At 39.7% G+C, this 25,938-nt stretch overlaps 1 protein-coding gene and 1 pseudogene across 1 annotated transcript; one reads left to right on the top strand and one right to left on the bottom strand.

Annotated features, from left to right (window-relative positions):
* The first annotated feature begins 11,125 nt into the window (after positions 1 to 11,125).
* Positions 11,126 to 13,508, top strand: LOC137501873 (uncharacterized; annotated as a pseudogene).
* On the bottom strand, positions 11,432 to 14,032 carry LOC137501872 (putative nuclease HARBI1). Its single transcript, XM_068228997.1, has 2 exons — positions 13,661 to 14,032; positions 11,432 to 12,434 (listed from the first exon to the last, which is right to left on the bottom strand). Exons 1-2 carry the CDS (start codon positions 14,017 to 14,019, stop codon positions 11,513 to 11,515), a joined length of 1,281 nt encoding a protein of 426 aa, XP_068085098.1. The 5' UTR covers positions 14,020 to 14,032; the 3' UTR covers positions 11,432 to 11,512.
* Between the last annotated feature and the right edge of the window lie 11,906 nt (positions 14,033 to 25,938).

Raw genomic sequence — 25,938 nt, 5'->3', positions numbered from 1 at the left:
CCCCAAAATTAATGCGAATAAAAACCATTCCTCGGCAGTTTCCGTGAATGTGGGAAGTAACTAATAGATCTGGCTGAACGGTGCATTAATATTTGGCAAAACAAAAAAATGGTACAAATGTTTGTATAGAAGAAAAGGTCTCAAGAAAGTCTTTTAAGGATTGTGCCAGAAGTCCCAACAACAACTAAAAGTCAAGAAAGCTATTGTAATTATGGCCAACTAGAGGTATGGAAGTAAAGTTTATTATTGCACGTTTGTTGTCTCCATAGTTGTATTAATGCATAATAATTATTTGTTGGGTACATTGACGAGTAAAATAATGAAGTTTTGACAGCGTAGATCGCACTTCAACCATACTTCTCCTAAAATTACATAGACCTGACTTACGAGTTATGATGTGATTACAGGTTTTAGTGGTCTCACCTGCAATATTAATACAGCATTTGTAAATATTTCATAATTACAAAAGGTACAGACGCATCATGTCCTTACATTACACGGGTCGGACGGAGGAAACAGTTCGCCTCTTTGTGTGACGTCATCGGAGCTACAGTACGGCCTGTATATCACGAAGGCAGTAGTGGTGTTGTCGACATAAAGTAGGCTACCTAATCAGTATAGGTTCAGAATTTTTGCTCTTGTCATTTATATTTTTTTTACCGAGCAAGTGGCTGAGCGGCTTGGGTCACGTAGCTATCAGCTTATATTCGGGAGATAGCGGGTTCGTACCCCACTGTCGGCAGCCCTGAAGATGGTTTTCCGTGGTTTCCCATTTTCACACCAGGCAAATACTGGAGCTGTACCTCAATTAATGACACGGTCACTTTCTTACCATTCCTAGACCTTCCCTATACCATCGTCGCTATAAGACCTATCTGTGTCGGTGGGACGTAAGGCAAATTTGGAATTATTTTTTTTATTCTACCCAAATTTGCATCTCTTCAAGACCATGAGGTTCAAAGCACCTTCCTTTACTGGGTCAGATGCTCCAGATACACTATTGTTAGCCACTGACCAATGGAGATAGGATAGAAAAATAGAAGTGAAGAGTCTGACACAAGCAAGTGGTAACCAGATTTAACCAGGGCCCTTACGATCACCATACCACACTCCTAACCACCCTTCTACTGAGTGTAAAGTTCAGGACCTATCACCTAGTTGTCCTTCCCTTTTGGTCCATTTCTCATATTATTATTTTACAAGTTGCTTTACGTCACACCGACACAGATAGGTTTTATGGCGACGATGGGATAGGAAAGGCTTAGGAGTGTGAAGGAAGCGGCCGTAGCCCTAATTAAAGTACAGTCCCAGCATTTTCCTGGTGTGAAAATAGGACACCACTGAAAAACCATCCTCACGGCTGCCGACAGTTGGGTTCGAACCCATTACCTCACGAATGTCCGGCTCCATGGCTATATGGTTAGCGTGCTGGCCTTTGGTCAGAGGGGTCCCGGGTTCGATTCCCGGTAGGGTCGGGAATTTTTAACCATCATTGGTTAATTTCGCCGGCTCGAGGGCTGGGTGTATGTGTCGTCTTCATCATCATTTCATCCTCATCACGACGCGCAGGTCACCTACGGGTGTCAAATCAAAAGACCTGCACCTGGCGAGCCGAACATGTCCTCGGACACTCCCGGCACTAAAAGCCATACGCCATTTCATTTACCTCACGAATACTGGACAATGGCGACACTTAGGCGACTGCAGCTATCGTGATCGGTATTATTATTATATTATTATTATTATTATTATTATTATTGTTGTTGTTGTGTTGTCCGGCTCCTTGGCTGAATGGTAGGCGCATAGGCCTCCCGTTTGACTTCATCTTCTTCCTTATACAACACATCACACTACCAATCACCCCAGAAACACCCAATGGAGAATACAGTAGAATCCTCCATCCGATTGTAGAAATAGACCAAATCTACATGAATTGTCAACCTCGATAAATTGTGGAAAATGCCAAATAGAAGATTATCATTACAGATTAGTAGTGCATACAGTGGCATAAAGACCCGAAGTATCCTTTGAACTACTTATCTCATGCCCCTGCGAACTATAATATAGTTCAAGCAGTTCTATGTTCATTGCCGGACACACATAATTAGGTATATCTCTGTAACAAGGAATCTTCACTTCACCAGTAGTCTACTGGTTTGCATGTAATTCTTTATTTCACGTATTTATAGACCAAATGTTTGTTTGAAATACCATTTTTGCTCGTTAAGATAGATAACATTTCGCAATATATTTCTTATAATTATATATATTAGTGATAAATGATTTCTAAGATTATCAAGGAATTCTATGCATACTGGATACAACATCCGGTAATTTATGTTGATTTAATAACGTGATTTTAGTGACATGAGCAAATGTCAAATAATGTTGCAAATTCTCAGTTAATTTCCAGTATGTTTCGTTAATTATTATTAGAAGTAATTTCGCATACTGTATATGAGTTGACTATGTTTGTAAGTACAGGAGATATTATAAGTAGAATTTTTTAAACAATATAAATTTATTAAGGATGATGTGTGTGTTTAATAGAAAAAAATATTGGTGTAAATTGTATAATATTGTATTCTAGGAAAATTTTCTTCGTCTCTTATTAATTTAAAATTTAGTGCTTGACAATAATGTATTTTAGTGTACCATTTGCCACAGAGGTAGACACCTCATTTGCAAATAAAGAGATTTTGATTTTTTTAAATAATCTTCTTTCGTAGATTAAAGAAGTGGTTCTTTTGTGTTTAAAGGATGCAGATATTCTACTGACAGTTGATGGATATCTGCAGTTTGTGCCCACTTTATTATTATTATTACTATTATTGTTATTATTATTATTATTATTAGTAGTAGTAGTAGTAGTAGTAGTATTTATTTAATGCTCTATAAGACATAATACACTGGTGAAAAATGTTTTGCATATTGCAATAATTTCTATTTCTGAACACGTCCGGTAAATTGTGTTGCATATCATTGTTTTCGATCTTTGAAACGCGTTACATTTGTTTTCCTGATGACGTGCCCATACATTCACTACTGGGTAGTGATTCTGATCAGTTGCGAAGTTGAGCTGATGGAGTGCGGTTGCAAAGGAAGTGATAAATACTGTTTTGCCGTGTAATTTAATGTACCACAGCAACAGCAATTCGGCACACGATTTCAGCAGCAGATGGAGTTCGAATAGTGAATTTAAAACAACATTGTCAAATGACACAAGCCGAAGCAGCTCAAGTGGTGCGATGCAATCAAAGTGACGTTTCCAGACTGTAGCGGAAATTCCAACAGACACAATCCATAGCTGATGATAAGCCTAGGTCAGGTCGACCACACAAAACAACCAATGCTCAAGGCCGATATACATCCGTATTTCCACGCATCAACTAGCATACGGATAGTGGCGTATGCTGATATCAAGACGTGGGCTACCACTAGACTTAGGTTACCCCTTTTCGATAGTTGGTTTAGGGAACGTCAAGCCTTAAGCCTTTTGAGCTGCAGCCAATAGCCAACGGAGAAGCCTGCTGTGTTGTCAAGGCTGCTTCACAAGCTACTGCCCTGGCCTCTGCCACTGCCAATACCCAACACCGGATCAATCGAGTTGGTAGCCTAAAGTTTAGCAAATTGAAGTCCAGCTTTGAGGCTAAATGGATAGAATGCTTACCTTTGGTCCGACGGCCCCGGTTCAGTTTGCAGAATCAACCCCCTCATACTGTTAATTCCCCTGGCTTGGGGACTGCGTGTCTATGACGTCTTCGCCATTTATTTTATCCTTATTAGGTCACCACAAAGCCTATACAGATGCCATGCATCATTATTATTATTATTATTATTATTATTATTATTATTATTATTATTATTGAGTGAATGAAAACCTACAACCTGTTTTCCAGTCATTGACCGGGTCAGGGATATAATGAATGAAGCAGATATAGGCTATTAGTAATGGGGTCGCCACTCCCAAAGTGATTTTATTAATGACTGATAGATGCTATGAAATGAGAATGGAGAGTGTTGCTGGAATGAGAGATGACAGGGAAAGCCGGAGTACCCGGAGAAAAACCTGTCCCGCCTCCGATTTGTCCAGCACAAATCTCACATGGAGTAACCGGGATTTGAACCACGGTATCCAGCGGTGAGAGGCCGACGCGCTGCCGTCTGAGCCACGGAGGCTCTTATTATTAATATTATTATTATTATTATTATTATTATTATTATTATTATTATTATTAAACACATCATAATCGTTAAATAACAATATTGAATTTTACAGTGGTCGTACCCATCGTTCACTGGTTAATTATCTTCCTCGGAAGATCAGTGGTGGTGTATGACCCATGATCACGGGTTCGAATCCAACCAACAAAAGAGAACACTAAACCTGAAAGATTGCATTTCATTTTAGCAGATCTGCCTATAAAAATAAAACTATATTACTCCTATAACAGCAGGCCTGCAGTGTCTTCCTACAAGGATTTGGAAGTAAACGGGAGTGAAATACCAGCACTCCGTTATCTATATAGTTATGTCGGAAGGATGAGGTGAGGAAGTATATACGATAATTAACGCATGCTTGATAGTTAGCAGTGGCGATCTGACGGACCGAAGCCTAGCACACCTATCCTCCGCCGGTCCCCACGCCTGTAGGCATACAGCAGCAAGCCGCGTGAGGCGAGTCGAGGGGAGCGGGACATGTCTGGGCTGCAATATCAGTCTCCGAAGCCTTGTTTTCAGAAATACGTGCGACGGCTTTTCTAATTGCGGAGCGGAACAAGTCTGGGCTGCAATATCATTCTCCGAAGCCTTGTTCTCAGAAATACGTGCGACGGCTTTTCTAATTGCTTTCGAGGTTTGTAAATGGAACAATATGTCAGATGCTTACAATATAATGTACTTTAGATTTCCATCGCTCTCATTTGAGGTTTGGGATTCACTGATAGCCTTGTTAGCCCTCAGTATACGCCACTGCATACGGAAGGAGACTCGAGCGGCTACAGGAGACAGTGTGTCCACACAAAATGTTCGAAATCGATTCCAAAATGTAGGACTACGTTCTCGAAGACCATTCAGGGGAACACGCCTCGAATATCGCCACAAACGTCACAGCGTAGAATGGGTAAGGAGATATGAAAATTGGACCCGGAAACAATGGGCCTTTCTTTACATTGCTGTATGCCGAAATATTCCTCTTTTTTTTTTTTTTTTGCACATTGGCTCATGTGTTAAAGTATCTCTAAGATAAAGTGGTTTTATGTTTGATTGACTGTACACAATTATAGAATAAACAACGTTGTATTATATTAATTGGTCCAGGAATATAGAATCTACCGGGCGAGTTGGCCGTGTGCGTAGAGGCACGCGGCTGTGAGCTTGCATCCGGGAGATAGTAGGTTCGAATCCTACTATCGGCAGCCCTGAAAATGGTTTTCCGTGGTTTCCCATTTTCACACCAGGCAAGTGCTGGGGCTGTACCTTAATTAAGGCCACGGCCGCTTCCTTCCAACTCCTAGGCCTTTCCTATCCCATCGTCGCCATAACACCTATCTGTGTCAGTGCGACGTAAAGCCCCTAGCAAAAAGAAAAAAAATAGAATCTTGAAATATGCAACACTTCCCTTGACCAGTGTATAATCAACTGAAATGTGGACTTTAAGAGGACTGATTTTTACTCTCTTTTCAGTAACAAGCCAAAATACATGTAACTGGATGAATAATCATTAACGGGATATTGCAGGACGTTGTGGTATTATTGCGTATCTTCTTCTTATTTCCTACCGCTTTTTCCCACACCTGTGGGGTCGCGGGTGTGAACTGCGTCGCACATGTTTATTTGGTCCTGTTTTGCTGCCGGATGCCTTTCCTGACGCCAATCCTGTATGGAGGAATGTAATCACTATTGCTTGTTTCTGTGGTGGTTGGTAGTGTGGTATGTTGTGTGAATATGAAGAGGAGAGTGTTGGTACGGACACAAACACCCAGTCCCCGCGCCAGAAGAATTAATCAGAAGCGATTAAAATCTCCGACCCGGCCGAGAATCGAACCCGGGACCCTCTGAACCGAAGGCCAGTACGCTGCCCAGTCAGCCGACGAGTCGGACCGTATTATTGCGTATATAATTCATTTAAAATTAGAGATTAACTACCGATTCTTAAATCAGAGCCTTCAACATCGTTCGAAACAGTAATGTAATGTTAGGTATCGTTTGTTATAAAAATGGTTCGTATTGTGTAATGAAACGAGTAGATTTGAGGTCAAATTTTATGTTTCTAACTTGACAGAAACAGATAATATTTTTCTCACTGTAGTTATGATGCAACTCATCCCTTGCATGTGGGACATAACTGCATTAAAAAGATAATTGTAAACTCATTGGTACAGGGAGTAAAGAGAACGCAGGAGACGAATGAGTTTGAGTTCATACGCTCACCAATATTGCAATAAGTTTATTGACTTCATTTCATGGAAGTAAGTGCTAGGATATTCTTTCTCCCATATCCACGCCCACTATCCTCCTAATGCTCCAAAATGGTTTCTAAACTCCACACTACTTCACATTTAAATTTCCCCACATGTGCGAGTAATGTTTAGTATAATTCGCAGAACTTGAATATACTTTATTCTAAATTTTAAATTATTGTAAATTATGTTTATTAATCTATTACTTGCTTGAAATAATCAAATACATTTGCTTCATGAGTGTTTTAAGGCAAGGATATATTACCGAGGGGCGTAATTTAATAATAATAATAATAATAATAATAATAATAATAATAATAATAATAAAAAACGAACAAACCAGTGACACAACATCCCTTTAGGACTTTGACCACTAAGGCGATTGCTGCACAACGAGATGGCCTTCAGGTAGTGCAGTGTCAAGTGGTCAGAGTGACGATTCTTTAGGTTTCGAGGTTGTAAGATAGATTCCCAGCACAACGCGTTGTCATTTAAGTGTGTATAAATTCAAGATGACCGTATTAGATTTATTGACACATGGTAGAATCTATTTTCAGGACAAATTTTGGCAACTGGAGCGCCATATGACCAGGGGTAATTACTGAATATTTATATACTGAGAGATTCCGTAGTCTTGGAATTTTTTTGTGAATCTTTTAAATAATTTCATCAAGGAAAATAATACAAAATTCCGTAATGAATTTGGTGTATCATTTGTTAAGAACCTTTTTCTAGGATCAAGTTTCTATTGTTGAGTTAAGGATTATTCTATTGAACGTGGTTATACTAAAAACTCTCCAAAACTTTGGTTCCCATGAATTTGTACCAAAAAAATAGTCAGGTAGAACAGTCCTAACAAACATGACTGTCTACAGTGCAGTACTTTGTTAGCAGTGAAGTAGTTAAGTGCATGACACTTTATAACGAACTACACTGATCATCATTTCTTGAAATCCATGTTTTCATTATATGTCAAAAGTCATCTCCGTACAAGCCATGAAGGCCCTTGGAAAGGTAGAAGGTACAGGCTTCCAATATCCCTAACCTCGGCACTCGGTGGGATAGCGTGGTTAGATGTATGCTCGGCCGGCTTTGCCCCCTGGAAAAAAACTGGTTACTCATTTCTGGTATAGGCTAAGTGAACCTCAGAGCCATGTGTACCTGGGAAGTGGAAATTCCGTTCCTTATATTTCTTGACTTCCTGACGGGGAATCGAACCAACGTCCTTCCCGGTGAACCGAGCACGCCTTTATCGCCTCGGCCAGGCAGTCCCTAATATGATATGTACCCGTGTCTAACAAACTACTTAATGTTCATAAACTTCTTAAAACAATTACAACAGCGTAAGTGAAGTCCGTTGTCATTGTCGGAATTAGAGAGACTTAAATAATATGCGTTTCCTTCAAAGAAGGCTTTAAATAAAGGGAAACCATAAATTTTGTTCAAATAATACGAATAACTTAATTATGGTCCAAAGACCTTGACTATGACTAATTACGATGTCAACAGTCCTTTTTACTATAATATAGTAAACTTTTAAACGAAGATTACACATGTCTGACCGTCTAAATAGCCCTAGCACATGATTTTAAAAACACGCATAAACCTCAGATAGGCTTCAAAATTTCCAAAGCAGCTTTTCTCAATATAGCTAATATGAACATAATTATTCTCTGGTGATTCCATTAGATCCTGATTCATATTATTTAAAAATGAAGTCATTCCTAAGCTCAAACTGTTGGTTGGGATTAGAAATTCTTTTCTACAAGGGAGAATTATGTTTCTGATATTACGCGAGGAATGGCATACTTTCAAAGAGGTGATCCAAACTTCAACTTTAGCAAAATGGCATAATGTAAGACGAGCTTTTATCAAGTCATTACCAAAATAAACTAAATAATAATAAGAAAAGGAAAAGAACCATCAATATATCAAACAATTAAGAATACTACACTAAAAGTAACATCTCGAAGAACACTAAAATCTGAACGTGCATTATACTGATCGATCCTGAAAGTCCCTACGCTATCGAATTTACGTCCATATGAATATGGGAGAAATAATAAAATTAAAGGAAACGAAGATTCTGATAAAAGTCTGAAGACCATTAAAAATAGAGATGAGTCTGACACAACCACGATGAAGTTAATACGATTATTTAGTTATATCATAAGGATGAACAACAACAGACACAAAAAACGAATTTTTAGTCAAACTTTCAAGATTAAAAAAGGTGACAAGTGAATACGTGGGATAAATAGAATATTCGACAGAAATAACACAAGCCATCATGTAACAATTTTCAGAAGATTGATAAAAACTTCCAGGAAAAGAAAAACTGAGCACAAAAATGTCATCTGGACGATATAAAGGAGGAAAAACAAAGAGAAGCGATGAAATGTTATTGAAAGCAAGGAAATAAATAGAGGACGAGTAGACTGGGTTATTGTAGAGGTTTTCAGATGGCCACAAACCACAAACAAGAGAATAATGATAATTAAAATTTGTTTAGCGTTCCTTAATTTGTTAGCCTGTTGACTAGAAGAGACTCCAAGGTGTGGAAAATCTGTCCCACAGCAGTTTATTAACTTGCTAGAAGTCAGTGACAAGAAGGTATCTTATTTAAATTCCGCCGACCTCAGCTGGGATCGAACCTGCTATCTCGGGAACAGAATGTCAACGGCTAAGTTTTCATGCCGCGGAGGTTGGCTAATAAGTAAAAAATGCACACATTAGTGTTGATACCATAATCACCCATGTTACAAGATAGCTTTCATGCACATAACGTGTACAGGGCCGCTGTGACCGCAAGCTGTAAAATGAAGCAGCAACAACAATGATAACTTTCTATATTAATGACATTTCGCTGTTAAATAAAGAAATATGTTAGGTCCTTTTCAAAGTCGCTTTCTTCTTGTATATCGTTCCCTAAAAAATCTCAATTATTTATTATGAAACAGGATCTCCGTTTTGAACAAACTTTGTAAGGAAGTTGGTAATGTCGTCATCATCATCATCATCATCATCATCATCATCATCTGTTTACCCTCCAGGGTCAGCTTTTCCCTCGGACACAGCGAGGGACCCCACCTCTACCGCCGCAAGGGCAGTGTCCTGGAGCTTCAGACCTTTGGTCGGGGATTCAACTGGGGAGAATGACCAGTACCTCGCCCAGGCGGCCTCACCTGCTATGCTGAACAGGGGCCTTGTGGAGGGATGGGAAGATTGGAAGGGATAGGCAAGGAAGAAGGAAGGAAGCGGCCGTGGCCTTATGTTAGGTACCATCCCGGCATTCGCCTGGAGGAGAAGTGGGAAACCACGGAAAACCACTTCCAGGATGACTGAGGTGGGAATCGAACCCACCTCTACTCAGTTGACCTCCCGAGGCTGAGTGGACCCCGTTCCAGCCCTCATACCACTTTTCAAATTTCGTGGCAGAGCCGGGAATTGAACCCGGGCCTCCGGGGGTGGCAGCTAATCACGCTAACCACTACACCACAGAGGCGGACAATTGGTAATGTATGGCTTCAATTTTTTTGTTTTACATGACATATCCCACCTTGTATAATCCCGTGAGGGACGAAATTTTATGCTGTAATAGCTTAGATTTCAAAGAGAAGCAAGTATCTTCTGGGCCACAAAAGCCTAAGTTATTTACATAAATGTTCGGGGCAGAGCCTCTTAACCCACAAGTTATGCAACTCGTCCTACAGAACATTACTTGCGGGCTGGCGGATCCTTCGATTAAGATTGAAATAAATGTAATTTATCTTATTACAGTATTTAAATCTACCCCCTCTAATAATGAGCTTTAACGATAAGGACAATCGAGAATTATTCCACACTTCGCTCAAAATTATGCTGTGCCTAGCACCACTCGATGACGATATTCCACTGAAACCAAATACACAAATCACACTTGGTGAGGTTAGCAGCATGTTTCTGTCGGTGTGGGATGGGAGACGTACAGAGACGGCTAGCACCACGAGTTGCCAAGCACACACTGGGGTAGTGAAGCGCTTATCCAGGCTGGTTGGGATACAAGTCGGTAAACGCCGAGCTTCAGGCGGAAATACACGAACAGCACCTTCCCGTCAGCAATGGTATCTTCTTGAATGCAGGAAAATGAAAGATATTGAGCAAGCGAAGGAAGAAGGATTTACTGATAAGTTCGGTGTACAGGAGTCAGATATTGTACTCATTAAATTTTAAAGAGGTGTATATCATCAATAGGGCCCGGACTTCTATGTAATATCGAAGTGAGAAATGAGACATTGACATGGGAAAGGTAGTAAGTCATAAAAGGTGAATTTTACAGGAGAAGAAGAAAACAATTTTTTCAACATTCTGGAGCGGATGTTACTGAAAATCAACCATGTAAAATTGAGTAGTAAACCATTTTTCACGTTAACACACAAATTTATGCTCATTATGATCCAGGCAAAATTTTTGCGATAAAATACGTTGTAAAAAATCACTGTGCAGTTATTTTGTCAGGTGACGTGTAGGCAGGCCGCACACCGGACGCGTCAAGTCACGTCAGCGACACAGAGACATGACGCATCAGAAAGGAGCACAGTGATAAGCAATGGAAAAACACAAATCGCCGCACACCGGTCTGCGTCTTGATGATATCATCAGCATCCTGCTGCAGACACGAGCGATAAGACACTGCATGTTCCATTTCTATGCGTCATGTCTTAAGCAAACACCTTCTCGTATAGTTCTGTTCCTGCTTTTTCTGAGCAGTGCCAGTGAACACAAGTGCCAGCATGAATGAAGAACAAATCAACATTAAATTAGTGCAATCCGTGGAGAAATATCGAATAATATATGATTATTCGCTACCAGGACATTCGAATAAGAACGAGGTGGATAAAGCGTGGCATGCAGTGTCCAAACAATTAAATTTAAATGGTAAGAAACTTACATTCAGTAACGTATTTATTAATTAGGTCCATGTACAGTAATTACATGTTTAATTATGTAAGAATAAACATTTCTTGCGCAACCAGAATTACTGATAATGTATAGTGCAGCTATATTTATATTTATTCTATAGCGTACTTATTCTGCCAAGAAAGGGCTACGTTTGGTTTCATAAAGTAAGAACACAAGTGATTTCTTAATTCAACAGCCTCAACTGTTGCTCTTCTGTTGCAGGGTTGCAATCTCTGCAACACACGCATCGTATTGTCAGTATTTTCATCCTTATCTGTTACACTCGGTTCACTAAAAACGCCGTCTTTTAGTCTAATGAAGTTATGCAGAACACAAATTGCTCGTATTATGTTGTCTATTTTATCAGGTTTGCAGGCTATAGCTGTACCGAGAACTCTAAATTTAGAAGCAAGCATTCCAAAACCACATTCTACACTCTTTCTAGCTCTGCTAAGCCTATAATTAAAAATCCGCCTTTCATTTGTAAGTTCTCTTCGCGGATAGGGTCTCATGATATGCTTCTGTAATGGGAAAGCTTCATCACCAACGAAAAAATAAGGAAATGGTGAACAGTGATCATCATCTTTCGGTAGCCTCTTGGGATCAGGTATATTCAGTGTGCCCTGCTGAAGGTTTCTTCCTAAAGCTGAGTTTCGCAACACGCCACCATCACTGTTTCTGCCATAGTCACCAGCTTCTATAACAATGAAAATTCCATCTGCATCAACCAAAGCTAATAGAACAATAGAAAAATAGCCCTTGTAGTTATAGAAGGATGAGCCACTGTTTCTCGGACACTGGATACGAACGTGTTTCCCATCTATGGCACCAATGCAGTTAGGCATATTCCAGAGTTCCAAATATCTTTTGGAAATATTCTCCCATAACTCCTTTGAGGGTGCAGGCATAAACTCAGGTTGAAGTGTTGTCCATACTGCCGAACACACTTCATCCACAATTTTGCCGATTGTTGTTTCTCCTCTTTTAAACTGAAAGCTCAAGCATCTGAAGCTGTTGCCAGTAGCTAAGTACCTGGAAATAAAGGACCATGAATACTATTACTGCTAAATTAAATTTTAAAAAGCTTGTAAAAAATTATTTTAGCCAAATTAAACTATTGACAATTGCACTCATATACACACATTCTATAAATTTAATATCATTGAACTGCACTGTTTTTGTTATAAAATGTTTGTTGTGAATTTATTTTTTATGTGTTAATAAGCATTCATTGGTATAGCTATTGTATGTATAGTCCTACTATAGGGCTCTGGCCTCAAGGACATCCTTTATATGAAATAAATAAATAATAATAATAATAATAATAATAATAATAATAATAATAATAATAATAATAATAATAATAATAATAATAATAATAATAATAAGTGTATTTTCTCATTGCAGTGGCCACCTGTAAAGACAAATGGAGAAACTGTAGGAACTGTTGGTCCAGATACTTAAGGCAAGCTCCTACCAGTGGTTCAGCAGCAGTAACCAAAAAGCCCTACTATCTTGCAGACTAATTGGCGTTTTTGACACCATTTACGAAATCAAGAAGACAGGTGGGAAACGTAGAAAATCCGTATGAAGAGGAGCAATCTGCTACAGAGGAACAACCATCATCAGTGGCCATGACAAAAGAAAACGACGAGGAGAATAGTGCTCAAGAAATTATGCAGCCGCTACCTCGAACACGTAGAAGAGATACAAAAAGAAGCGCCATTAAAATGGATATTGACGAAGTTTTCTCTTCATATATTCAGATGAAAACAAAGCGTACGGCTGAAGCGGAGTGTAATAACCCTGATGAGTTGTTTTTCAAAAGCCTGCTACCAGATGTGGCTAAATTATCACCTGCAGCTAAAAGCTCATTTAAGTTGTTTGTGCAGCAAAAATTAAATGACATGCTGTACGGATCAGCCAGGAATGTTCAGTGTAGTGATACTCATTCCCATCCATCAACTTCCGTATTGCATTACGGTGGTCAGACGGGCTCCTCATATACTATCTCACCATTCTCGTATGCAGAGAATTTACCAGAAGAAAACGAGGAAGAACGTGATCACTCATACTGATAAGACGTAGTTACAAAGACAGCACTGTATGGTATGAAGTTATAAGTGAAAAAACCAAAACATTGCACACATATTATTTATATACTTTGTCAATATGAACAATTTCTCAGCTGTGTTCATCATCTAATAAATAATTTAATTATTTTAACAACAAATTATTATTCTAAGCTTTGAACTTACCTTAGTGTTATAAGTAGCTTTTCATCAGGACTTATAGCCTTCCTGTAGTTTGTGTCTTGTTTTCTTAATAATGGAGAAATTTTCTGAAGAAGTTCTGTGTAGCTTTCGGGGTACATTCGGTAGTATGACTGGAATTTTACCGGATCTTTTAGTAAATCATGCGCTAAGGTATAAGCACCATGTTGAGCACACGACATATTAAAATCATGAATCCATTTTCTTTTCCTCTTGTTACGCAATTTCAACCACATGTACAGCAAAACATCATCTTCACTCGAGGAGGCCATGTTAACAGCTGATAATGCGTAGCGTATTGATGCAGACACATGCTTCTCCGGTGTGCGGCTACAAGTCTGCATCACGAGTGCGACAAACAAGCGAGTCGTTTTTCATGTTGCGTTGCAGATGTTGACGTGTCCGGTGTGCGGCCTCACGTAAGCTTTAAGCGAAAATTTCACGATAAAGCACATTATATTTTTCATCCAAGAAATCCAGCATAGCCAATACTTCTTGTTTTCGGTTCGCTGATGGTCAGTCTCCTTCCAAGTGGTTGTAAGGCCTGAATGTAGTTGATCGCGTTATAGGACCGTCCTTTCTTTAGGATAATATGCTCTTTCCACGGTTCTAACTCGTTGATGATTATCTTGTCTTGATCGAGGGAACCTCGACTCTTGAAATTCTTATCCAGCTCACAGTGCTAATATTAAGGCGTTGAGTAGGCTATTTAAATATTTCTTGGTTTCCATTTCGAAGTCACAAAAATCCTCAGGCGTCTTCATGAATACATGAAATGCTCGAAAATATTTAACCTCTCTGATTATTTTCGCATCTCCCGGAACCATTGTTGGCCACACGTAGTACCCATTTTTGAAAACAAAGAACTAGTATGGACGTCATGTCAAGATTTGGCAATAGCGACTTACCATTTTGTATGAAATAGGTTTCGGAGCCATTCTGGCAATTGACGTATCACTATGAAATAATGAAATAACGTATGGTTTTTGTGCCGGGAGGTCCGAGGACAAGTTCGGCTCGCCAGATGCAGGTCTTTTGATTTGACTCCCTTAGGCAACCTGCACGTCGGGATAAAACGATGATGAAGACGACACATACACCCAGCCCCCGTGCCAGCGAAATTAACCAATTAAGGTTAAAATTCCTGACCTTGCCGGGAATCGAACCCAGGACCCCTGTGATCAAAGGCCAGCACGATAACCATTGAGCCATGGAGCCGGACAGTATGACTATGATAGCTATAAACAAGGTTTACACATAGTTGACATTCAACAACCATCTATCGTAGAATCTAATCTACTGTACCAGTTACTTTTATTATGAGTAATGGTTATGACAAAACAATGAATTAGATTGTACAAGATCCACCTTATCAATACAAGATTGTTGGTTGGTTGGTTTAGATTACAACCTAATTTATTTATGGTACCTGTTTCAGCATCCATGTATGTCATCAGCCAAGTAGGGTCATTATACAAAGGTACATAGTAAAGTTAAAACACACAAAATTGACACTCATAATTATAAATTTTAAACATGCAAAATTGAGGGTCAATTTTCTGTGTTTTAACTTTACTATGTATCTTTGTATAATGACCCTACTTGGCTGAAATTGACATCCATGGATGTTGAAACCGGTACCATAAATAAATGAGGTTGTAATCTAAACCAACAACACATCTTGTATTGAAAAGGTGGATCTTGTACAATCTAATTCATTGTTTCTTAATCTCTATTCAATACGGACCAAATATGAAATTCTTGACTTTAAATAATGGTTATGAGACAAAAACAAAATTGTTTTATACTTCCATATTTTATGACCAAGTCCTCTGTGTTGCATATTGTCTACTGCTTTCTAATACTGAGAGTATTAAACAATGAAATTAAAGACATAATCAGAATACTTTAAATATTTAAAAATAATGTTATACACTGTAAATCGCTCGATTATTAGCACACACCTCTTAATTTACTCACAATATATCGCACTACCAACCAAAGCAAAAACATGAAATAATGAATACATCCCTCCACACATTGCCGGCGTGAATTTTGGCTAGGAGCCACATGTAGTACCGAGAAAAAGTAACTGGAAATAAGTCTATAGTGCGTCTCTATCTCAAAAGAGAATGATATGTAGCATTTGTCTCTCAATTGCACTCTTTTGTCCTGCAGTTAGCTTCGTCCTTTTGTACACCACGACGTTGCCTATTTTCCAATAATCCACATTGATAATCTAATAAAAAGATTGCGTGGTCTTATAGAGAACTATCCGCTCTTTCTGATAGTGTCAAAGGTAAAGTCATGAATAATTAATAAAATGCTATATTTCTTAAAGTTACGTTATTTTTGGTGTGAATCTATATTTTTGCGGATAAGCATCTTATTACGCAATACATTTAAAAAATATCCGCCTCTGTGGTGTAGTGGTTAGTGTGATTAGCTGCCACCCCCGGAGGTCCGGGTTCGATTCCCGGCTTTGCCACAAAATTTGAAAAGTGGTACGACGGTTGGAACGGGGTGCACTCAGCCTCGGGAGGTCAAATGAGTAGAGGTGGATTCTATTCCTACCTTAGCCATACTGGAAGTGGTTTTCCGTCGTTTCTCACTTCTCCTCGAGGCAAATGCCGGGATGGTACCTAACCAACCGTACGTCCACGGCCGCTTCCTTCCCTCTTCCTAGGCTATCCCTTCCAATCTTCCCATCCCTCGCAAGGCCCCTGTTCAGCATAGGTGAGGCCGCCTGGGCGAGGTAACGGTCATCCTCCTGAGTTGTATTCCCGACCCAGAGTCTGAAGCTCCAGGACACTGCCCTTGTGGCGGTAGAGGTGGGGTCCCTCGCTGAGTTCGAGGGAAAGTCCGACCCTGGAGGGTAAAGAGATAAAGAAGAAGAAGAAGAAGAAGAAGAAGAAGAAGAAGAAATTTAAAAAGCAACGATCAAAACAGATAAAGATTTTTGGATTACCTGTTATTGATACAAAATATTATCTCGTTCGTCTCGGTACACATCTTCATCCACAGGAATCACATTATACTACCAACCTCTACAGGAACACCCAGTAGTTATTGCATTCCTCCTCAGAGAGTTGGCGTCGCGAAGGGCAGATGATCATAAAACTGGGACAAGGCTCGCATGTGCCCAACCCAAGTAATTCCTAAAAAGGCAAGGAATAATAATAATAATAATAATAATAATAATAATAATAATAATAATAATAATAATAATAATAATAACACTTTAATTTCGTTAGTCCAGTATTAAAATTCGTGTATAGCTCGGTAATGTGGTAGTATTGGAATAAAATAAAATTGTATTCTAACTCTTTCCTTTCATCAGTTAACATCTTTTTTCTTGATTACACACCATTCCAATACTCGTAGCCGTCTCTGTGCAGACCATCAAGGCCATCACTTTCCGTAGCTTCGGCACTACGTGGGAAAGAATTGTTAGCTGTATAGCCAGCCTACCTTGCCACTAGGAATTAACCTGGTGCTCATTCTTCGTAAAGAGGCTGCCTGGCCGAAGTGGTAAAGACGTACTCAGTTCGCCCGGGAGGACGTGGGTTCGAATCCCCGTCATAAAATTTAAGAGCTAACCACTCTACCTCATCAAGTTCCGAGGTAACGCATAGTGGAAACCTTTCCCTTCCACCCCTCCAAGGGCCTTCATGGCTGTACGGAGATGACTTCGCTTCGCTTTGCTTCATTCATTGTAAAGACTCAATGAACCTCGGGGCCAAGTGCCACTTCAAAAATGGAAATCTAAATGTTTCGAATTCCTGATGGGGACCTGAACTCACAACTCTACAGGTACACGTTTACCGTCTCGGATCATCACACCGGGGTTAAAATTCTTAATGCCTGAGAGGGATTTGAACCTTGGTTACCTAGCTGTAAACTAATACCTAAATTGCAAATGCAACTCATTTTATGTCGGATTTAATTTGGATCTTTTGAAGGTTATTAGATACTCACAATATGAATGTAGAGTTCAAGAACTTCCTTCAGTTAATTGGAGGTTATAATGTCGATGATCATTCTTGACAAGGTGGCCATAATTTTAATCTCGGATAATGCATGTGAGATTTTTGTTATTTGGGTTGTAATATTATTAGCCTATTATTCTATTATTATTATTTAGCTGATGTCATTCCCTTTTTCTTCTCCCACAATCTCTTCATTTTCTCGCTGTGACTTTTCTTGCGATCTTCTGACTATGTTTTGTTAGTGCTAGTAATTGGATGGTGTGTAAAGCAAATATTGTTAACTCATTTTCTGAACTTAGACCTGTCTAATAAAATGTCATCTGAAATGTCTATTTCCTGAGGATCTTTTCCAACTTAAAGCAGCTAATTGTTTTCTTTTTTACGTTCTTTGATAGGGTAAGGTTTAGAATTCGTTTAGTCAATCTCTGTTACTCATTCTGAGAATATGTCCGTCAAATTTCAAATGTCGTTTCCTAAATGTGTCTGAGAATTTTTTCTGAGCGTTGGTACAGGTCGTGAGATTTTCTTTTCATCTAAATTCCCCCTATACAGTCTGGTTCAAAAATATCCCTTAAGATTTTTATTTCTTGTTTTTGTACGTCTTTAATCAATTATCTGCTCCCCAATTATCAGCATTTCAGATGCATATATAGTGCTTCAGGATTGATTACAGTGTTCTAATGCCTTAATTTTGCATTTAGGGATATGGACTTTTTATTATATCGGATACAAATGAGTCTGTATGCTCTTTTTATTATTATTTTTATTATTCACTGTGGTATGCAGAGAAGGAGATCGTTCTCCAGATCTCTGTATATGTGTCATTTTACTTGTAGAGAAACTGTAAACGGGAAGTCTATCGGAATAAAGCTTGTTCAGCCGGGGCCATAAAAACCGAATTGGAAGAAAGATAAGTGAAATAACAGAAGATGAATTACTTTGCATGTCACAGAATTTTCTTCGAAGAGACCAGGTCTGCATGAACGAAAATGGAAATCATTTTCTGCAGATCTATAACTTTAAGGTAAGGAAAGGACCATCACTGCCTGTTTTTCATTCTTTCTCTGCTTTGTATGGTAATGATGCTGTGACTGTCTCTACCAGGAAGGACCAGTAACGTTACGGGCGGACACATCGTGTCCTTCCCATTTGCTCACTATTCACGCCTTGCTTGAGTTTGGCCGTAAATTGTTATTTGCCGGTCACTATATTCAACACGGTGTTCGTTGTCAAAATTCATAAAATAATCAAAGCATTGAATGAAAAACGCGTCGCTGTTCTGTTCGAAAATATTTACTCCATCTAAATCAAAATGCCAATCCGTTTGGTGTGATAAACCATTCAGTTATCAAATGTGTAACCATTCTTGTAGAACGCATATTGAATCACTACGCTTACACAAATTGCGTGTGCAAACTACGCTTAAAACCAGATTATCAGTAACATTGTGCTTTTCGTACCTCGAAGTGAGGTTAGTTCCTCTTTAGACAGATTTTTCTACGAATTTTTACTAGCATAGGTCACGTTTTTCGTTTGATTTCAAGAATTCACACAGTTATAACCTGGATTTGAACCTATTCTATCTCATTACTCCCCGAATCATTTATAATACATACTAAAGAATAATGTATTTAAATCTTAAAGGAGATTACAAATGACATACTTCTTAAGTTAAGACTCAAAATTGTATACTTCGTTCATCAGAATTTAAAAACAATTCTTTGCACTTAACAAGTATGTACGTTATACCCAAACCTTGTCCCATTTCGCTACGGGTATGAAGTGAGATGAACCTTCGTAGCGAGTTTCTATGACCGGATGCCTTCCTGACGTCAACCTCATCATAGGAGTTAATGAAAAGAAATGAATGACGTGATATACGATAGTAGGAAGGGACAGGGTGAAACCCGGCGCCGGCACATAGCCTACACCTGTCGAAAAGCACCAAGGGGTCTGATTAAGGCTTAACGTCCCCATGCGAATGACAAATCACCATCAACAGCGTCATATACCCTCACTCCACATGAGCACTGCGGAGAGGTTTGGAATTGAATCCAGACTTTTGGCACGCAGTCTAGTGATTAGTTATTGTATACCTCCAACTCACCTATCCGTCCGACTCGTTGGCTGAATGGTCAGCGTACTGGCCTTCGGTTCAGAGGGTCCCGGGTTCGATTCCCGGCCTGGTCGGGGATTTTAACCTTCATTGGTTAATTCCAGTGGCCCGGGGGCTGGGTGTTCGTGCCGTCCCCAACATCCCTGCAACTCACACACCACACATAACACTATCCTCCACCACAATAACACGCAGCTACCTATACATGGCAGATGCCGCCCACCCTCATCGGAGGGTCTGCCTTACAAGGGCTGCACTCGGCTAGAAATAGCCAGACGAAATTAAAAATAATTAAAAACTCACCTATCCAACCGTCCAACATTCTGATGGTGAAAATGTTTTCGACCGACGGGTCTCGAACAGGCTAATCACGGTGTCAGGCCGTATAGACTTCAACGCCTTAACGATCATGGCCACCAGGCGAACTAATTATTTGCATTTAACACATGCATATGTTTTTATTTGTTCAAAAGTAAATGCGGAACTCGCTGATATACATTCATGCTCAGAAATTAAGGATAATACTGATACATGGTGAATCAACGCTATAGTGGGCTGTTTGCGGTTTAAAATCACCTAGGGGTATGACAATGTGGTGCATTTGATCTGCGGTTGTCGCACGGTGGCGCTGGTAGCAGTCCAAATACGCAGAGGTGTGTTGGTGCATGTCAGAGTACGGTGCAGCGAGTAAGTGTGCTGATGTTTTCAGACGTGCTAATGGTGGCTGTGTGGTGAAAATGGCTCAACGAACACATATTGATGACGTTATGAGGGGTAGGATAATAGGGCGAGTGGAGGATGGTCAAACACAGCAGGTCGTAGCACGGGCCTTCCGTGTTCCACAAAGAGTGATCTCAAGATTATGGCAACATTCCAGCAGACAGGAAACGTGTTCAGGCGCTACAGTACGGACATCCGCAGTGTACAACATCACAAGAAGACCGATAGCTCACCATCAGAGCCGGCAGACGGCCACGGAGTACTGCAGGTAGCCTTGCTCGGGACCTAGCCACAGCCATTGGAACACTTGTCTCCAGATACACAGTCTACAGACGACTGAACAGACATGGTTTATTCGCCCGGAGACCTGCAAGGTGCATTCCATTGACCCCTGTTCACAGGAGACTCCGTAAAGCCTGTTGTTAAGAACACAGTACATGGTCATTGGAACAGTGGTCCCAGGTTATGTTCACGGACGAGTCCAGGTATAGTCTGAACAGTGATTCTCACCGCATTCTCATCTGGCGTGAACCAGGAACCAGATACCAACCCCGTAATGTCCTCGAAAGGGACTTGTATGGAGGTAGTGGTTTGATGGTGTGGGGTGGGATTATGATTGGTGCACGTACACCCCTGCATGTCTTTGACAGAGGAACTGTAACAGGTCAGGTGTATCGGGACGTTATTTTGCACTAGTATGTCCGCCTTTTCAGGGGTGCATTGAGTCCCACCTTCCTCCTGATGGATGATAACGCACGGCCCCACCGAGCTGCCATCGTGGAGGAGTACCGTGGAACAGAAGATACCCGGCGAATGGAGTGGCCTGCCTGTTCTCCAGACCTAAACCCCATCGAGCACGTCTGGGATGCTCTCAGTCGACGTATCGCTGCACGTCTTCAAACCCTTAGGACACTTCAGGAGCTCCGACAGGCACTGGTGCAAGAATGGGAGGCTATACCCCAGCAGCTGCTCGACCACCTGATCCAGAGTATACCAACCTGTTGTGCGGCCTGTGTACGTATGCATGGTGATCGTATCCCATATCGATGTCGGGGTACATGCGCAGGAAACAGTGGCGTTTTGTAGCACATGTGTTTTGGGGCGGTTTTCTCAATTTATCACCAATACCGTGGACTTACAGATATGTTTCGTTTGTGTTCACTATGTGCCTATGCTATTAGCGCCAGTTTTGTGTAGTGCCACGTTGTGTGGTACCACAATATGCAATTATCCTTAATTTATGAGCATGAGTGTAGTTTTTCTGTCCATTGCAGCATAAATAATTGCAGCGTGCTGCGAAAGTAAAGCTCAACAATGCATAGAGAGAACCACAGGGCATCTGAGTAAATACGAGAGCAGCATTCCGTAGTGAACGACATCGTTCCTTCAGTCGAAGGTGTTTCTGTGGAGAGGAGTTAGTTACAAGATACACACCTCGGCTTGGAAATCGCTGCTATGAAGGCCCTAGTTCTTACCCCGTGGGATGTAGAGTGCAGGTTTTCTGCACGAAAGCGATTCTTACCGAAGAATGAAGAGGTTTTACTCCTGAAAATCTGGCAATATTTTTTCAATGTTCAGTGTCAGGTTAGGAGCAATAATTAAATGAGTGCTTTGTGGAAGTTGTAAATTAATAAAGTGCGGTTTTAAGTGTTAATGTTGGTAAATAGTTCAATAATATATTACATCAACACTAAGCAAGTTTTAAAGTTTCTTCTTAGACTTCAAACGTGTACCAAAATTTCGGATATTTTAGTATAAGTCTAATACTTATTGCAGTATATTAGTATGATTACTTTTACATTTTCTGTAAAAAATATACATTCCAAAATAGAAGATTCAAAATCCTATAATATCCTAAAACATTGGTTGAAAATAAATTTTGTTTTCAGAAACCTAAAAATCCGGGTGTTACACATAAGATTATACAGTACACTTATATGCATTTAGTCGTTTAACATCTGGCCTCCACTATCCACTGCTAATAATTTATTCTCAATGTTACCCGAAGCAACGGATGCTTCTGTCAGTGTTCGATTTACAGACCTGAGAAATTCTAACTTAAAGCTCCTGCTAGACCCACATACAACTGCTCCAAACAATTCGACAAAGCTGACGTAAATGGTTGTTTATTAGGAGCTTATGCCACAACAAAAGCTAGCTTTGCCCTTTTTTATTCCACTTCTTTTCCTTTATAACGTGACATAGGTGACATGCGCATTTATGCTTGACAAGGAACTACATAATTAATAAATCGGCATTATTATTTAATTTTAAAGCTTTATTCATCAATAAAGGTTTATGACGAACGTGAAATGTAATTCAGTTTTGATATCTCCGTAAAAATAGCAGATTTTATTTTCTCTTAGGTCTTTGTTCTTTGTAATAAATTATGTGTGTGAGCATTATTTCAAGCAGAATTTTTCCAGTTTCTGGAAAGTGAAATGTCACATTAAAATATTAAATTAAGGAAAACAAGGAATTATTAATCTGTTCATATTCAGCAATGTACTAATCTAGAACGTAAGTGCGAGAAAGAAGATCGGGGTTCATAGTTCTTGGCCCCATGGTTATCTTCGAAGTTTTATTAATTTTGCAGTATTTTACTTTGTATTATTTATGAATATCGTTTCCATCAGGTAATTACCAGGTGTCACACTTTTCCTGTTAATATGATAGAGCAGTAAAACTCCGTTGGGGTGTTCTCACCTAAATCCGCACATTGCATTCCAAATTCCGATTGTGTAGATGATTTAACTCACCTTGAAGATCTCTGTACATTTCTCACGTACCTCATACATTATAACACATGTAACACTATCAAAATGAAAATCCTCAGCCTATTTCCAGCCATTTGACTGGGACAGGAATGTAATGAATGAAGACCCCACCTAGTGGCAAGGACAAGAATTGTGCCGGCTGCTGAAGCCTGTTGGACTCATCTGAGGCATTGATTAATGAATGACATGAAACGAAATATTGGAGAGTGTTGCTGGAATTAATGATGACAGGGTAAACCGAAGTACCCGGGGAAGAACCTCTCCCCCCCTCCGCTTCACCCAGCACAAATCTCAGATGGGATAACACTATAACATATCTGTAAAAACAATAATACACTAATAAACAAAGAATGGATGTTAGAGTATCAGTGTATTACTGTTGATCCAGGTATATTATAGTGTTACATGTGTTATAATTAATGTTTCTACAAACTGAAATCCGTCAAAGTATGAACTCCATCGATACTGAAAAATGATTTATCTGTTTAAACAAAAATAAATCTCACTTACCTGGCTCGTTTATTATGCGGCTCATACCGGTTACATTCCCGGGTGAAACACTTTGCAGTGATTTCGGTACGCTCAAGAATTATTTCGAGCATGTACCTGTACTGTCACGTCAGAAAATTCTGGAGTCACTCAGGCCAGTCTGATGTCAAAACTACGAATGAAATTTATTGACATTTGAAGCGTTCTGGAAATTTCATGCTCCTACATTATGATAGCCTGCATCTTTAAACTACAGATAGTTAAGCTTTTCTTTCTTATAAATAATGCTCAGTAAAACTCCGCTTGATTTTCATTACAAACTATATATTTGTGTATAGTAAAACACTTTACTCAAGTACTCTATGTTTAAATATAGTTTAATTTACTTTGAAAATCTTTCTTCTGTATGAACTATTGGTTCACATTACATAGTAAAACAAACGCAAGGCCAGGAGTCAATTTCTATCTACAAAGGAAAGATATCGAGTCTCACTGCTTTACGTCGCACCGACACAGGTATACCTTATGGCGTGGAAACGAAGCTACGGTGGCCTTAATTAAAGTTTATTCTGGTATGAAAATGGGAACCCAAGGAAAGCTATCTTCAGCATAGTCGATGGTGAGTTGCACGAATGCAAGCTCACAGCTTCGCAACCCTAACCGCACAGCCAACTCGCTCGGAATCGAATCTTCTAAATATATTTTTTTATGTCTCTCGTGCGAGAAAACAGAAATGTGTTCAATGCGGGACTCGCCAATCGCCGATCAACTGTATTGTATGGCTAGTATAAAGTTATAATAGAAAGGACCCAGACAACCAAACAAAATCTGCACATTCCTGAAAAACAAGAATACTAGACGGAATCGATATAAACAAACCGAAAGAAATTACCTTCAAGAATGAGGATCGCAAAATCTACCGAACCGAGATTCACTGAGGTAAATCACATAACCATAGGGTTTCGAAGAAAAAGAAGAGAGAAAGACCACCTGACATATATGGTCCGAACAAAGCAAATACATCCATACTGTACCGGAAAATGATTATGGGGCCAGAGCATGGGAAGGATCTCAGATTGTGTGCGGTTACTAATGGAGCAGGTACAGAGAAGGATAATTTCGCAGGGCGAATAATACATACATACATAATAATTATAGACTGTTATGCCTTTCAGCGTTCAGTCTGCAAGCCTCTGAGAATTTACTAAACGTCGCCACAATCCTCGATTTGCAACTAGTGTTGTGGCCTCATTTAGTTCTATACCTGTTATCTTTAAATCTTTAGAAACCGAGTCTAACCATCGTCGTCTTGGTCTCCGTCTACTTCTCTTACCCTCCATAACAGAGTCCATTATTCTCCTAGGTAACCTATACTCCTCCATTCGCCTCACATGACCCCACCACCGAAGCCGGTTTATGCGTACAGCTTCATCCATCGAGTTCATTCCTAAATTACCCTTTATCTCCTCATTCCGAGTACCCTCCTGTCATTGTTCCCACCTGTTTGTACCAACAATCATTCTTGCTACTTTCATGTCTGTTACTTCTAACTTATGAATAAGATATCCTGAGTTCGCCCAGCTTTAACTCCCGTAAAGCAAAGTTGGTCTGAAAACAGACCGATGTAAAGATAGTTTCGTCTGGGAGGTGACTTCCTTCTTACAGAATACTGCTGATCGCAACTACGAGCTCACTGCATTAGCTTTACTACACGTTGATTCAATCTCACTTACTATATTACCATTCTGGGAGAACACACAACCTAAATGCTTGAAATTATCGACCTGTTCTAGCTTCGTATCACCAATCTGACATTCAATTCTGTTGAATTTCTTACCTACTGACATCAATTTAGTCTTCGAGAGGCTAATTTTCATACCATACTCATTGCACCTATTTTCAAGTTCCAAGATATTAGACTGCAGGCTTTCGGCACAGTCTGCCATTAAGACAATCGTCAGCATAGGCCAAACTGCTTACTACATTTCCACCTAACTGAATCCCTCCCTGCCGTTTTATACCTTTCAGCAGATGATCCATGTAAACTAGGAACAGCAAAGGTGAAAGATTACAGCCTTGTCTAACGTCTGTAAGTACCCTGAACCAAGAACTCATTCTACCATCAATTCTCACTGAAGCCCAATTGTTAACATAAATGCCTTTGATTGATTT

The sequence above is a fragment of the Anabrus simplex genome, chromosome 8, assembly GCF_040414725.1.
Source record: "Anabrus simplex isolate iqAnaSimp1 chromosome 8, ASM4041472v1, whole genome shotgun sequence".
In the NCBI taxonomy this organism is placed as follows: Eukaryota; Metazoa; Arthropoda; class Insecta; order Orthoptera; family Tettigoniidae; genus Anabrus; species Anabrus simplex.
This window is presented reverse-complemented; position numbering and strand designations above follow the sequence as displayed.

Bases quoted from the DNA above. Each gene is read 5' to 3' on its own strand.
- LOC137501872 (XM_068228997.1), bottom strand. From the start codon at position 14,019: ATGCAGACTTGTAGCCGCACACCGGAGAAGCATGTGTCTGCATCAATA. The intron at 12,435-13,660 runs GTAAGTTCAAAG...CTTTATTTCCAG, and splicing joins AAGCTACTTATAACACTAAG to GTACTTAGCTACTGGCAACA.